The 15,216-nt window shown below is 43.4% G+C and overlaps 1 protein-coding gene across 1 annotated transcript in view; it reads right to left on the bottom strand.

Moving 5' to 3' along the window:
* Positions 1–1,027: 1,027 nt before the first annotated feature.
* The window catches only part of LOC115059764 (zinc finger MIZ domain-containing protein 1-like), a 105,442-nt gene continuing 91,253 nt past the window's right edge, over positions 1,028–15,216 (bottom strand). Inside the window, exons 6-23 of the mRNA XM_029527446.1 lie at positions 10,538–10,673; positions 10,066–10,180; positions 9,639–9,856; positions 9,288–9,489; positions 8,776–9,051; positions 8,505–8,687; positions 8,287–8,364; positions 8,024–8,192; positions 7,787–7,928; positions 6,565–6,775; positions 6,248–6,353; positions 6,001–6,161; positions 5,845–5,912; positions 5,669–5,737; positions 5,333–5,577; positions 5,048–5,211; positions 4,264–4,557; positions 1,028–4,171 (exon numbers count right to left, since the gene is read on the bottom strand). Of these exons, the coding sequence (XP_029383306.1) occupies positions 4,064–4,171; positions 4,264–4,557; positions 5,048–5,211; positions 5,333–5,577; positions 5,669–5,737; positions 5,845–5,912; positions 6,001–6,161; positions 6,248–6,353; positions 6,565–6,775; positions 7,787–7,928; positions 8,024–8,192; positions 8,287–8,364; positions 8,505–8,687; positions 8,776–9,051; positions 9,288–9,489; positions 9,639–9,856; positions 10,066–10,180; positions 10,538–10,673 (2,945 nt within the window). The 3' untranslated portion in view covers positions 1,028–4,063. The remainder of the gene's footprint in view (positions 4,172–4,263; positions 4,558–5,047; positions 5,212–5,332; positions 5,578–5,668; positions 5,738–5,844; positions 5,913–6,000; positions 6,162–6,247; positions 6,354–6,564; positions 6,776–7,786; positions 7,929–8,023; positions 8,193–8,286; positions 8,365–8,504; positions 8,688–8,775; positions 9,052–9,287; positions 9,490–9,638; positions 9,857–10,065; positions 10,181–10,537; positions 10,674–15,216) is intronic.

The raw sequence follows: 15,216 nt of genomic DNA, 5'->3' as shown, positions 1-15,216 counted from the left end.
CTGAAAGGGGTATTTCAAAGTTTGCGGAAAGCTTTCAAGTTGAATATTGGAGAAAGAATTGAAAGCTCGTCCTGTTGATGATGGTGGTAAATTACCTGTCACTGTAAAAAGTCAAATGCACTGAATGTAATTTGACAGATTTCTAATCCATCAATTTGTACGGATTTTCAAGTCCACCGCAGTCATCTATTGTCTCCCTAATCTTTTTAATTATTCCTTTTATTTTCTCATTTCCTCCATGGCGGTTTACATAACAGCTGCTCAGTGTAATTCCAAAGAGTAAGTTTATAAACCTCATCTCCTTTATTCTGTGGTGTTAATTAACGTGGGCTCGCATAAGGTCAAGATGACCTTAAGATATGTTAATCAAAATGTGGATGAAAATTTGATACCCATAATTTGCAGCTCTGCTTGGATAAACAGCCCGAGGCAGTTTAACAGGCCTTTTTTGTCAGACTGTGATGCAAGTGGATAAAAGGAAAGACCACAGTGATATACAGGTATCATCTGAATACATATTTATTAGATAAATATTAGGTTGTCACATCATCTAACTACATACAGTTCTGCAAGACTAAAAATCACAATTAGTTCCTTTTTCTGACCAGTTTAGAATATGAAATGATTGTACATACAATGTACAAACATAGAGACAATGGCCACATTGCATGAATCACCTTAGATTGTATAATTTTTCCAACTGTTCATGATATCAAAAGTTGTACAAACTATGGATTTGGTTACAATCTTCTGGCCCTGTCCCTCCCACCGTCTTTCACCAACCCCATCAAGTGATTTTCTCTGTAACCTTTTTTTTTTCGTCCTTTTTTTAAGCTTTAGCACCTCAAAGAGTATGCAGGTGACAGACTAGAACACTTAGGCTAAATATTACATGTAAAACATAGCTGTCCCAGTTCCCCTAACAAAAGAGGTGAAAGTATACTACAGCGGGGGAACAAAATGCTTGAGATACCCACAGACACTAACTAACAAGTTTCATTTTCCATATTCAGCCACTTCCAGTAGAGGGGTTGCAAGCTTTTTATTATTCTGAAGAAACAATGCACATTCCCAGGGAAAATGAATACATTTCTGTTCACATGTCTCTATAGTCATTTACATATATACAGGCATTCTCGGGACGTTTGACCTAGCCTTGCCCTCAGCGTCCTTTCCAGGCCAGAGTGATGTACGTGCCCTTCCTCTCTGTATTTTTTAGATTTTATTTTCCTCTTTTTAAATTTTTTTTTTTTTTAAACAACTTCCCCCAGAAAATGGCCCTTTATTGTGATTGTGCAACTACAGATTTGGAGTGCTGCCTAATACACTGAATTGGCTGACTTGAAAGTAAGAAAACAAAAAATATAAAATGATAATGACTTCCATGGGATTGATCAAAAGTTTCAATTCAGACAGGAGAAAATGAAAATGTAGCAGTGTATGGTTAAAAGACTTGAGTCAATGTTTGCTTGAGACTTAAATATGAAACAAGATGTCAGTGTGCTGAATGAACTGGAACAAATAATATTTCTTAAATGACATTTAAAATAATGTTTACGCAAAACCAGGGTGGTTAAATTAGCACAATGCTACAGTTGAAAGAAATTGGATTTCTAGCCTTACAGATTAATAAGTAAACCAGTACAAAATAATTTACCAAAAACAAAAAGGGGATAAAAATGTATATGGTCTCGTGCTTTCAAAAAAGCCAAATTTTTCTATAACAAAAATATAAACAATATCATGATTTTTTTTAAAATATGGTTGTGATATATCTTTAAAATACCACTGTGTATTGACAATTAGCAACAATTATGATATTCACATAGCTCACTAATTACACTGAAAGCCAGCTGATACCACATATTTTGAATCCATTACTGTTCAGAAAAGCACTGACAAAAGGTTAAAATAAATTCATGAGCAGACAACATTGATCCTTTTCAATCAAATACATCTGAGCATGAAAGGAAATATTGCTTCAAAGTGAACTTGACATCTGAAAATTTAAAAGTGATGTGACAATAGTCACCTTGAGCTGATGCAATGAAGGAGACCGCAGAACAATGGGACACCTTATAAACGACAGGTGCGAGACAGAAGAGACTGAGAGGAAAGTGACTAGAAAGCACAGTGACCTGCAGGAAAATAGCTTATGAGACGTTCGGAGTGGCCTCCCCGCAGGAGGAGGTGAGACAGCTGATGTATGCTGGTTATAAACAAAGTCAGTGGTCAGATGGAAGTTTGGGAGCGTATGTGTTTACGTCGGACGACTAATGATCAAAGGACAAACATTATCAAGATGATACAAAAATATTCACAATGATATTTACAGTACAATAGCATTTCTTAAAAAATAATACATTTGCATACTGAACAGCACTCTTCTCAAAAAGTGAAATTGAAAACAAATGTGGCATAAGGTTTGCACCAATACTGCTTTAAAAACCACTTCTTGAACAGTAGTGATGGATAAACTGGATTTGTCCTCCCCTATATCTTTGAAATCAATATTACCTCCCATCGCACTGATAGAAATACACACTCACACGTGCACTCACATTCACACACACACACACACACACAAAATCGCACATACTCGCAGTCTTACACAGGACCAAGCAAACACAAGCATCTCCATTCTCATCCCTCCAACTTTGGTGATGTTGAGCAGTTTCCCAAAAGATTCATGGATAGTTTAATTATGCAGCGACAAAACAAAAGCAAACAAAGAAACAAAACACAACCCATAATACAGTATATCCAGCAAATACATTAGAAATGTATCGCTGATATCAGCATCATCCCTTCAGTGTTAGTGTTAAATAAATCATACTAAAATCTGACAGAAATCAAAAACAAACGTACAAACAAAAAGAGCCGTGGAAACAGCATCTGATAAAAACCACAATATCTTTTTTTTTTTTTTTTAACCACTTGGAACAGCATTAGACAAGGGCTTGGCACACATGCACTTTGTAGACTACTTTAACAGCACATCGTTTAACAGGGAAAGAGATGCAACTTTGCAAAAATGTTGACACGAGCGACACTAGGGCTAATGCAGAGCAGACGGCATGGAAGGAGTTGTAGGAACAGGAAGCAATAAACCGCAGCAGGATCATCACAGGAACCCCAACCTCTGACATTGTACCTTTCATTTCCATTAACGTCTCTCCTCTGTACAGGAGGATGATAGCTATACAACACATAGAAGAAAGCATATGCTATTCTTATTGTGTAATAGAAACTTGGTTTTTTTTTCGTTTGTTTTAGTGGGGCCAAAATATCAGTTCCAGCTCTTTTAGGACTGAAAAGCGGGCATATCTTTTTTCTTTTTTTTTTTGACAAAAATATGTATGTATCACAATTGTAGACAAAGTGGAAGCCAATTATTCCCCCTATTTTTTAAATGTCAGAAGAGAGAAAAAGTGTTAAAAAAACATTTTGTCAAGGACAGACATACACAGATCAAACTGATCTTGTTTCTTTCGTACAGGTCATTCTTTTTTTTTTTTTTTTGCATTGCCAAAATCTCTTGTGCTTTTAAATGATGTGTGGTGGACAAAACAGTGCGACTAACCAGACCAGTCAGGGAATGGAGCTGTGACACCAGGAAGCTGTGGCCTCTCAGATTGGAATAACAATATGGACATAACGCACACTGGCCAGATAGCGCCGTTTTTTTCAGTTATTTTTTTTTTGTTTTTGTTTTTTTTTTTTTTTTGTTACAATTAATTCTTTTTCATTTCAAAAGGAAATAAAACATGAATAAAAAAATGCTACAACACGTTTCTAATGTGCACACATACACTTGTGTGTGGCATAAAAAAAACCAACTGAGTATAGCTGCACAGTTCAAAGTTATCGCCACGGGCTGAGCATCCTGCTGTGTCTTTGAGTTTTAACCTCTTTCAGTCAATCTGCGCTGGCGAATGAAAACTGTACAAGAGGAAGAAGAGAAAGGGAGTGCATCTTTGTGTTTATCAAGTACTGAGCGACCGCCCTGGGCTCTCAGGGAAACTGCAGGCAGTCAGAAAAGTTTATGTGTGTTTGAATCGCCTCAGTTATTTTCAAAGAGCGATAGAAGGTCGTCGTTGCTATTGCTGGGAAGGTCTGGGGGATCCAGGTACGACAACAGCTCGTCCGGGTTAGCGAGTTCTGGGAGGAGCTGCAAAGCAGAAGGAACGGCGTTAAGCATTCAAGAGATCGCTGCTCACAAAAGATTAGCCTTCAAACTATCTGCTTTGCGTCGGGACTCACGTCTAAAGATGGCTCGGGCATGTCCGACCCTGCTTGGCTGTCCAAGCTGCTGGAGGGGTTGAAGGCCAGGTCACCGTGAGGATGGCTGTTGGGGCCGGGCTGCTGCTGCTGCTGTTGTTGTTGCTGTTGCTGCTGCTGCTGCTGCTGCTGCTGAGGAGGTGGAGCTTGTCGGGAGGGCTGCGGAGGCCCGCTGTGGTGTAGCTGCTGCCCTGATTGGCTCCCAGGGTGTGGAGACGCATGTAAGCTCTGCTGCAATGGACCATGCGATTGGTCATTGCCGGCAGAGTGAGGTATCTGCAGCGAGGGGGGGACATTCAGATCGGGATTTTCAACCAATTCTTTTGATAGAAACACATTCTAAGTTATTGTATATGATAAATTTTATGTATTATATATATTACTGATTATTATCCACCAGAGAGTGAGATGATGGATGACAATCTGCACTTTATCTTAGCTAAACAGCTGAGGCAGCTAAAAGAAGCGATGGCCAATTAAATATCTGGTAGTAATCCGAAATTTAGGGATATTGATATTAAAAAAAAAAAAAAAAAAGTAAAGGTATATTGATCAAAAGCTGTCTTTCATTTTTCTTTCCAGGTTATAGAGCAGTTGATTTTGTTGGGATGGGTATTTTAGATGAGATGTCTCCTTATACCCATCAAATTGTATGTTTTAGGGTTGTTTCCTGTGCTCATTCTGCATGAAACAATGATTGATAAGTGACATGTTATGGTGAAAATGTGCCAAAAAGATGTTGCCGTTGAGAAAACGGGGAACTCACTGAGTCAGGCATGTTGTGTGTGAGTGGCTTGTCTTGGTTCATCATGCTGTTGGGCATGTCGGGCGGGTGAGAGAGCTGGGGACCGTGCATGAAATCGTTCATCGACGTACCACCGGGGGTGCCATGAGGGAAGTCAAAGTTCCCGTGTCCCTGGTAACTGTTTCCTGGCGCGCAAAATAAAACCCATTAAACATGTACCCTTTAAGTTTTCTGTAAAATTTGTATGTTTTGCTGCCCATGACTTCGTACACAAGTCAAAACTCATGCGCTTGTGCTGTGTACTACCTTGGCTGCCATATTCGCTGTTGTTGCCCCCTTGTTGAGAAGGTAGCGATGGGTATGGTGACGGTCCGGGGCCGAGCTGAGCTATCATCTCCATCACATTGGGCATGATCATCTGGCTGGGACTCATTGTCTTGAACCTCTTGGCCAGCGGTCCATCTGGATCCTCCTTGATGTGGATGTCAGATTTGACAGCCACCGGCCGCCAACTACATGTCGGGTCGATAGTTACCTCCTCAAACTCTGAGCTGGTGAAATACAGAGTAAATCCATTAGTTAAGATACAGGAAAGTTAAAAGAGGCATCACAGGAATTAGAAATTTGTTGCCTAAATCTTACTTTTGGATGGCGTTCAAGATTCCCCACATGTACTGGTCCACTTCCAGTCCTTCTAACAATGCTGTTTTACTGAGTGCAGAAGAAAGACGGGGCTTAAAACACTCACTGGCAGTGCTTACAATGAAAAACTATAAACAAGGAAGATACAGATCGGCATATAAACCACATAAACTTACTTGCACACAGGACATCGCCATGTCCCCCGCTCACAGTTCAGTTGTAAATACGATTCCAAATCAAAACACTGGGAGGACAAGAGACCAATGAAACTTTAAAAACTCTTTCTTCCTTGAAGCATCGTCAGCGTGTTTATTTATCCCCGCAGTGCTTACTTGAACGTGTTTGCAGTCGTGGCCTCTCGCTGGAAGCTGTATTCGCCGGAAGGTGATCGGACATTTGAGGGAAACCTTGATGGCCGTCTGCTCCACGCCATCCTCTCCGTTGAGCGTGGCGTTGCCCGATGACGCCGCTACGCTGCTGAAGTTCCTCTTAACTTTAAAAAAGGAGGAGAGAAATATGGTGTATTACAAAACAACTCTGAGCATGCATGACTTAGGGCCCGTGTTGTTCTGTGAATACCTTTGGTGATGCAGTGCTCCGCAGGCAGGAGCCTCTTCTTCAGTAAGCCCTGGAGGACTGAGCGAACCGAGGGCCTGTGTACCAGTTGCAGCACAAACAAGTGCGACTGCGGGAGGAAACATCATTGTCACTTTCCCAGACATTCCTCTCACCAGTATTAGATTCATGCTTTCAACATGTGTATCCGGAAGCGAAGAAATACCCGACATGCTACAAGCTACTTTTATTCACTTGGCATCAGTTTTGCTTTTTTGATTTTTTTGTGTCAGGATTTGTATAAACCTCTTTATATCAGTTCTGGAGATTTGTGCACTCACACAGCAGCAGGCAGTCACTGTGATCTGGATTGTGTTCCTTCCCGGCTGGCATACGTGTTTCAAGTGCAGGGGTTTATGGGAGGTCTTATTGTCGCCCCTCTCGATGGTGAGCGGCGTGGCGTTGACGCTGACCTGGACCGATGCTGGCCAGTTGGTGTTCATCTGGCGGTCTTCGTGATGATAGCACTTGAACTGCAGCTCCAAGTCCGACCTAAAGAAAAGAAAATATATTCCTTAGAAAGTGGCGTGGAGTTTTATCAGACTTTACCTGTCTGTCTTAGTGACATACGTGCTTCTACTTCATGTGCGACACACACTTTCTCCCGATTGCATCAATACTAACACACAACTAGTGGGGGGAGGCCCTATTGATGCATGGATGATGTGATCTCTTATGGTAAGCTGCAGACACAAGTGACTTTTGCTTGAGAAGGAAGGGAAAATAACTATAGTAAAATCTGAGAAAATAAATGCATGAATGACCTACTCGAGCATTATTTTGATTTTTGTTTTTTTTTTTCAAGAATTCTCGGCTGCAGACAGAATGACTGCACAACCTTTTCAATTTCCCCGACAAGCATTGAGAAGAATTGGGAAATACCAGTTGGTTCTTCACTACAGAACTCTTAGGTAAAGCAAATGTTTCCGTTTAGACAGAGGGAGAAGAAAAGGAGAAAGTTCTTGGATCTAAAGTCTTAGTTTCACATGTTTTTTTCTCCCAGTTCTGAATGGGCAACTTTCCGTGTACTGTTAATATTAACTTCCCATTTGTACTTGGACTCAATAGAGTATCTATATATCTATTTGAAGACTAATCATGTCAAGGAAAAATATTTTTTACTCATGATGCTTTTATCCAAATAGATCCAACACATATATTATAAACCCATAAACTGACAATCGGGTGTGAAAATTCTTTTAGCACATTCACATTTGCACTTATCCCAAATATGAAGAACTTAAATCACAGTTTATAATCACGAAAACCATCAACAAAATGTACCCTAATGCTGATTACTCCATCTGTGTTTGAGTTCCTGAAACCCATATTGGGTTTTCATAATGAGCTGAAGAATGTTTGTTTGTTTCTTTCTATTGTTACATGAAACAGTTACTGTAGTCAAAAGGAAATCACTGGAAAGTGGTGAATAAAATAATAGTTTGAGGCTCTTGGAAGTAACTAACGAATATCTAAAGGTACACTGATTCATGCAGACCTTACCTCCACATGAGCGTCTGATGTACAGAAGGCCGTAAGTGGAAGACGTGGTTGCTGACAGCCAGGTTATGCTCCAGCCTGAAAGGCTCTAAGACAACCCCGTCGCGTACTGGGAACGTCAAGCGCAGCTCCTCGTTGTGGTTGGCTGGAATGGTGGTGTAAAGCGTCCGTGAGACACTTAAGAAATTTCAGAGGGTGTAAATGGTATTTTTCTCTGTAGGACATGTGCCAGTTACTGACCTGGGGGTGGGGGGAGAGAGGTGATATTTGGTTTAATGTCAGGAGGGAAGGGTGGCTTCACGTCCTGGTTTGGCGACAGATATGGAGGGATGTTACTTCCTGGAGTCATTGGAGGGGTGGGGTTCCCTGGCACTGGGGAGTGGGGGTAGTTACCCACCGGTCTAGGGGGCTATGGTGAAATAATCAGTTAGTAAAACATCACAGGAAGGACAACTAAAACAAGATAATGCCATCAAAAACAACTGAGACTAAAGTAAACTTACCCCGTTCATATTACCCTGGTTGTACTGATATCCGCTTCCGGAGAAGTTATTTGTTTGGCCATTAAAAGGCGGCTCTTGCTGTAATAAAAAAACAAACAAACAAACCAAAAAAAAAAAAAAAAAAAAACAGGTTCAAATTATTTTTCTTTTCAAACTTTGTCATGACATATGATGCTCTGCATATAATCTTATTTGGCAGACTAACAATCACACTGCACCTTATAATACTGGCCCATGGCACCGCTCGGTGGGGGGTATTGGGCCTGCAGCTGCTGTCCTGCCATCCTCTGGCCGGGGTAGTTGGGGGACGGCAGCGGCCTGGAGGCATTAGGCGTGGGGTACTGCCCCTGCTGGTTCGGGAACTGGTTGTTTGGTCCGTACTGCTGTCCACCATAGTTTGGCTGTGTGCGTAGGGCCGACAAACATAGTCAACACACAGCAAAGGAGCTAAATCTTCAAAGTGAAAGTAATACATTAGTATCTACTCACCTCCCCTGGGTACGGCCTTTTCATGCCCTGCATGCCCATGCTCTGGGGTCGGGGACCTGCGTAACCTTGCTGGGGCATCCTTTGGCCATGGGCCGCGAAAGGTCCCATGCCTTGGCCCCTGGGCTGGTTCATTCCCATGGGGGGGCCGCTCATGTTGGATGCATTCATGCCTGTGCCCATATTCCCAGGGAGGGATGGAGGGCCACGGGGTCCCGGCTGGTTCATGAACTGGCTATTGTACGCCTGGTTTGGTCCCATCTGGAAAGAGGAACTCATCTGGAAGATGAAATGGATTCAGTCAACCATCTCTGAGGCAAAGATGAAAACAAATAAGTCCTGTTCTAACCTGCATTGCGTCGCTCGGGGAAAATGAACTGAGAATCTGAGAACTAAAAACCTAGTAAGGCTACTGAAAAGTAACGTAAGCAAGCTTGAATCAGACTCCAAAAAACAGTGCACAAAAATGCAGAATGAGCTCATACAGGTAATGACAGCCGTCTTCCCCGTCTTACCGGTCCGTATTGGTTCATGTCCTTGTTCTGGGTTTCCTGCAAGGCAGCTACGGTTGCTGTGGCAGTGGCGGTCGCTGTGGCGGCAGCAGCAGCAACTGCGGCAGCGGCAGCGGCGGCAGCAGGCTGGGTGAAGTCTGAAGGAGGACGGGAGTGTGGGGGGATACCCATTCCACCAGGTCCAGCATTGGGACCTCCTGGATAGCTGTGATGAGAAGAAAGTGAGTAAGAAATGATCTCAGGAAGGATACAGGAAGACTGTAATACATGCCAGCAAAATGGCGTATGCTTTGCTTTCCTCAGAATCACTTCTTTGGAAGTTGTTGTAATACTAACTAACACTAATCTACTTACTTGCCACCAAAGCCTCCTCCTCCAGGATAGTTGGGTCGGCCATACATGCCCTGCTGCATGTAGCCCTGGTTGGAGTTGCCTTTGTTGGGGAACTGCTGCTGAGGACCGGGGAACTGCGGGGAGTTCATCCCTGGATTATTACCGGACATGCCTGAGCCCATAGGGTTACCCCCGGGGTTCATGGGATTGTTGTTGTTAGCCATGGGATTCCCCAACACCTGTTGCACATAGACATGCAGACACAACAACAACCAAAAAAAAAAAAAAAAAACAGGAACAATAAATGCTGGATGTTATGTGATGATGATTGGGATACAGACAAAGGTAGTTCATTCACATCAGATTAAGGAGCAAGATAAAATCTGATCTAATCAGATGCAATCCACTCACGTATACTCTCACCAACTCAGACAGGTAGGTATCTCACCTGGCTCTGCGAGGTGTTGGTCACGCCCCACACAGTGGTCACCACGGACAATGAACCAGGAGGCTGATTGGTGTTCTGTTGCCAGGGAACTGAGTCATAGGGAAAAGACCCATCTCTGTGGGGTGACAGAGAAAAACACATCATGTCGGCAAAATGAATGTAGTGTATATTTACACTACGCTAAAACAACGAGGATGGACAGAGCTTTAAATAAAAAGCCCTTTCTTTGTCTTGTAAATATTAACTACATGTACCAGGGGTGGGAGGCACTGTTTGTCCCCGCTGACTGACTGTGGCACAAACAGTCAGTCTGGCAGTTTGTCTGGCCAATGAGCCATAAGGAACGCTGGGCTTCATGTGGAGAGGAAGGGCTTTCCCCGAGGGCCTGGTCTGTCTGTTCACACACCCAACACACCCACACACAAACACACCTCTCATGCAAGCCAAAAAGCACAGCAGTGTGAATACTGACCCGTGTGAGAGGCTGGGCTTCATGGAGCTCATCGGTGGCTGCATGGGCACTTTTCCCGGAGGCTCGTTCTGCCTGTTCTTCTGGTGACGGAGGAGGAGGAGGCGTCCCAGCTCCTCACACCACGAGGACAGAAGAGCTGGAAAGAGAGCAGAGGGAGATTGTGTCATCGCTGTCGGACTCCTGTGAGAAATAACTGCAGAGGTAACATCCCTCCACTGCAAGTGCTGCATAAACCTGCAAAAACTGATTATGTGAAAGCGGCGGGGAGGTGGAACAACTTATGAACAGCGAAATTAGCAGCAAAATTAGACATAAAACTGAAAAACAATGACTTGCTTTTTGTAGTTCCCATAACTATGCAATATCATTAAACATTGCATGGGCTATGGAAATGTTAAGACTTTCAGTGGATTTCGTAAAGAAGTCTGAAAATGTAAAATTTTTTAGTCGACTGGTTTGATTAGATTCACTACTTAATAGCTGTTTTAATGTTTTAATTTAGACAAATAGAAACATTTATTCTCCTTATGAGATGGTTTATATTCTTGGACTCAGTTCGAATTAAGCTTTTCACATCTTCGGAAGATCAGCAGGACCGCTGAGGTTAACATATGGCTTATAACCATCCGAGCAGCAAGAGACACATTAGCTGCTTGTTTAGTGCCGCAGTTTTTGCTGTGTTCATCACCTTTTTAGCAACTTGCAAATAAATTCAAAACTATTTACTGCTAAAATGAGGCAAATATTTTCTGGGGTGGGAATGAATGAAACTGTGAAGTGAGAGATGCAACATCAAAATAATACAGAGAGAAATAGCCCCCCTCCTAAAAAAAAATTAAATAAAATTCTGTCTATGGGCGATAAACCAGAACAGAAATCGCATTTGCCTGGATGCATTTCATGTCACTGAGTGACAAACCTCCTGTAAAAGCCCTAATCCAAAGTCCATTTTGTTTAGAGGACTTGCTTGTAAGGCATTGAAATATTGGACTAAACCTAAGCAGTCTTTGTAGAGCACATTTTTTAAAAAAACATCTACAGTATGAAAAATAAGAAGAGAAATAGCTCATCTTTAATTTTTTAATCATTTCATCAAAACTTTATGTGCAGATGAACAAACAAACTCTACAATCACAACAAAGAAAAAGGAAACACCTTCATGCAGCAAAATAAAAAAAAAAAAAAAGAAAAGAAAAAAGAAAACATTTTCTTCAGTCAACCATGTCATTGTTGTTCTTTGCCACTAGGGTTCACTCCGGGCCTGCTGATGGGCTCTAGCCGTTTACCTCCACCATCCTGCATGCCGCTATGATAGGTAGCTAGCAAAGAGCGCATTTGATCATATCATATGCTTTTCATCTGCAATGTAGCTTTTTGTCCTGTGCCAACTACAAAACACTCACTTTTCCCATTTCTCTCCCTCTCACCTCCCCTGTCTCCCCTCCGTCTTGCCTCTCTCTGAAGGCATCATGAGGAGAAAGGGAATGTGGATTCAATCAAAGAGCAGAGTAGCCACTTCCTCTTATGATTCACAGCACTTCCAGGCTGAGTGAAAGGCGAGGGAGGGGCAGGGTGGGTGAAACAGAGCGCTTGGTCATTTCAGCTGCGGTTTGTGCAAAAAGCCTCGTCAATATGACAGCAGACAGTGCAGCCTGTCCTCGCAGGCAGATCCACCCTGCCGCCACATGCAAGGAGAGCCTGCCACTGCACATATTACACAGCGAACGAGGGAGGGAGGGAAAGAGAGATAGGCAGAGAAAGACAGAGTGAGTGAGTCAGTGAGAGGGGAGACATCAGGCTAATGGGGCTGATGGCAGGAAGGAAGAAACAAAAGCTTCTGACTCCCATCACAAACATGGCAACCCAGAAATCTGACGGCACATGAGTGTCTGCAAACAGAGCGCCGGCCTACTGACACAAACACATGTAAAGGGGAAAAACAAACAACAACAAAAAAATAAATAAAAAATCACACACTATTATTGCTCATAGACGCACACAGAGCTAACATAAATAGGACAGGAGATGTCCTCTTAGCGCACCAAATTTCCGAGGACAAAACTGGATTTCAGCGTTGGTACACAAACGCACACCTTCTCCTTCGCAGAGCATCGCACCCCAAAAGGCACCTCCTCTCTTTTCATTTGAACACTGAGCACACCAGCCTCGCTCTGTGTAAAGATGAGGGCTGGAATACAAAAGACATGTACAGATGGTGCCAGCAGTCTCCCTGCCTCTCCCTCTCCTCTCCCACCCCTCCCTCCCACTCCTTTAAAAGCAGCATGGGGCTCAGGCGCAGAGGCAGCTGGGTTTTTCCTCCTTCTCACTCGCTCATGCCCCCCCACCGCCACCTTCCTTTCTCCCTCCTCTTCTTGGCAAGGCAGGTGCCAGGAGAGAGGCTGTGCTGTTCCTCCAGAGGACTGTGGCTCTGACTTTGCCACGGCTGCGCTTTGGTTGACAGAAAAGGCCTCTCAGGTGCTCTGCTCCTAAAAATCAGTCACAGGTACATTCTCAGATTTGTAGGCTACATATATATAATATACCCGGACCCAAGCATGGTTTATAGGTTTCTGAGTTTTATGTCTATGTTAGAACATCCTGCAGTGCTTAAACAGCCCCTCCCATTCCCCAGACCCCCTTCTGATGAAGAGAGTTTTCAATTCAAGGGCCTGGCGACCAGCCAGCATGTTACAGCTCAATTAGGTCCCATTATTCTCTTCCAACAAGGGGTAACTTGCACTTCTTCTATGTTGATAAACATGTCTCCGCAATTTATCTCTTAACTGCGGCACCGCGAGGCCGTCTGGCTAAGGGGACGATATCCTCGTTTCACGCTGAGGCCGACATCAACAGCCAGGGGAAAAAAAAACAACACAAGAGCGTTGAGCCAAGCAGAGAAATGACAATACATATCTGAGAGAAAGGGGAGTGGAGGAGGCACCAGAGCTGCCACTTAAGGAGGAATTATTCTGCCCCACCATTAGATAAAGAGCTTATCACCACACAAAATTACCACCTCCACTCAGCACCAACCTGTTTAAAGGCGAGGCGCTCTGTCATTGACTCAGAGGATAAACTTCAGGTTTCATATGACAGGAGGAGGAACAGCCAGCCCGTTACTCCTCACAGTCTCTCTCTCCTCCTCCTCCTTTATCCAGACGTCTCTCAGGACAGTGTGGATGATGAAAACAAAAGGATTACTGTTTCTCTTCTCCTGTCCTCCCACAGACGGCCCTTCAATAGACTCATCTGTTTCCCGCCCTGAGAAGAGCCAAAACTGGGGATAAGCGTCTCAGGTAGCTCTTCCAAATTGCAACCACGATTCTGCAGTGAATCAAACTGCCGTTTGGTGCTACAGAGCATCTTTCTGCCTTATTTACATTGGTTTCCCTGGCGGCAATTGGTCTGTCTTCCATAAGGACAGCAGCCAATTCTGTTTGCATTGTAGATAGTCCCAGGGGCCCGGCTGAGTCTGAGCCGCATTGATATTCCAGTGCTAAGCTGCATTGCCTGATGGTCAGACACAGCAAAAAGGTGCTAAATGCATCTGCTGGGACTAGATGGGTGGTTCAGTAGCTGGGCCTGCAGCTTCCAGCTTCAGTCTCCGTCATAAAGTCGTGGTGAGGGTGGGGGGGGCATGACAAACGACATGGACTGCATCCTTGACAGTTGTTCAATGCTCTTTCCAATGATAATGCTCCCCCACCCCACCTTTCACCACACATACAGACAGGAGGCAGAGAGATAAACTGCCCTGATTAAAAGGGTTGATTTTATCTCTTTTTGTTCTCCCAAAATGAAAAGGGACCTCTAGATTCAAGGGTCAGTTGACCCAAATTAGAAAAAACATATTTTCTTACTTAACTTTAATGGTGATGGGTCATGTTGGCTTGTTCACATCTGTCCTGCACCTCGAGAAATTTATTTGGGCTGCTTAAAATATGATTTATCTTTACTCCTATTACAAAGAAACTGAGAATGTAAAAGGTAGTTACTGCGGCAAATATGGTAAATGATATATATCTGTCTGCAGTTGTATTGGTGATAAATCAAAATGGATGCTATAGGTGCCCACGCCGATATTTCTGTTGCATCCCATGCGTCAGCTATAAATCCATCTAACAAAATGAATACTCCATATAAAAAGTAACAGCATGTTCAGGAGCTGAACCACAGCGAGGGATCACATTGTTACAAGAGAGACATCTCCATTTTTCAAAGCTTTGAGAGCAACAAATGCTGCTCCATTCCCCTTCATTGTATACTGGCGACAGATCAAATGGATGCCTCTTGTAAATAGTGAGCTGACAGTTTAACACGGACATACAGAAAATGACAGCTAATCATAGGCGCCGTGAGAGCAACCTGTGGTAAGGGATAACTTCGTAAACATGGCATGAAAAAAAGTTGCTTGAAATATTTCCCTCCTCTCTTTATTCCCTCTTTCTTCCCCCCTCGTTTTCTGGCAGCAGACTATAGGGGAGGCAGCAGGTAAGGCAGATGCCAAGAGCTCTTATGATTCCTCCTCCCCCCCCCCAACTCTCTTCTCCCTCCTCCCCTCCTCCCTTTCTGCTCTGTATCTAACAGACACCTGCTCCCTTGTCAAATGTGGACTCCCACCTGGCATCGTCCCACATGGCTTGGTCGCTAACGTCCGCGCACAAACATGCGCCGCACAT

This window comes from Echeneis naucrates, chromosome 19 (assembly GCF_900963305.1).
Source record: "Echeneis naucrates chromosome 19, fEcheNa1.1, whole genome shotgun sequence".
Taxonomy (NCBI): Eukaryota; Metazoa; Chordata; class Actinopteri; order Carangiformes; family Echeneidae; genus Echeneis; species Echeneis naucrates.
This window is presented reverse-complemented; position numbering and strand designations above follow the sequence as displayed.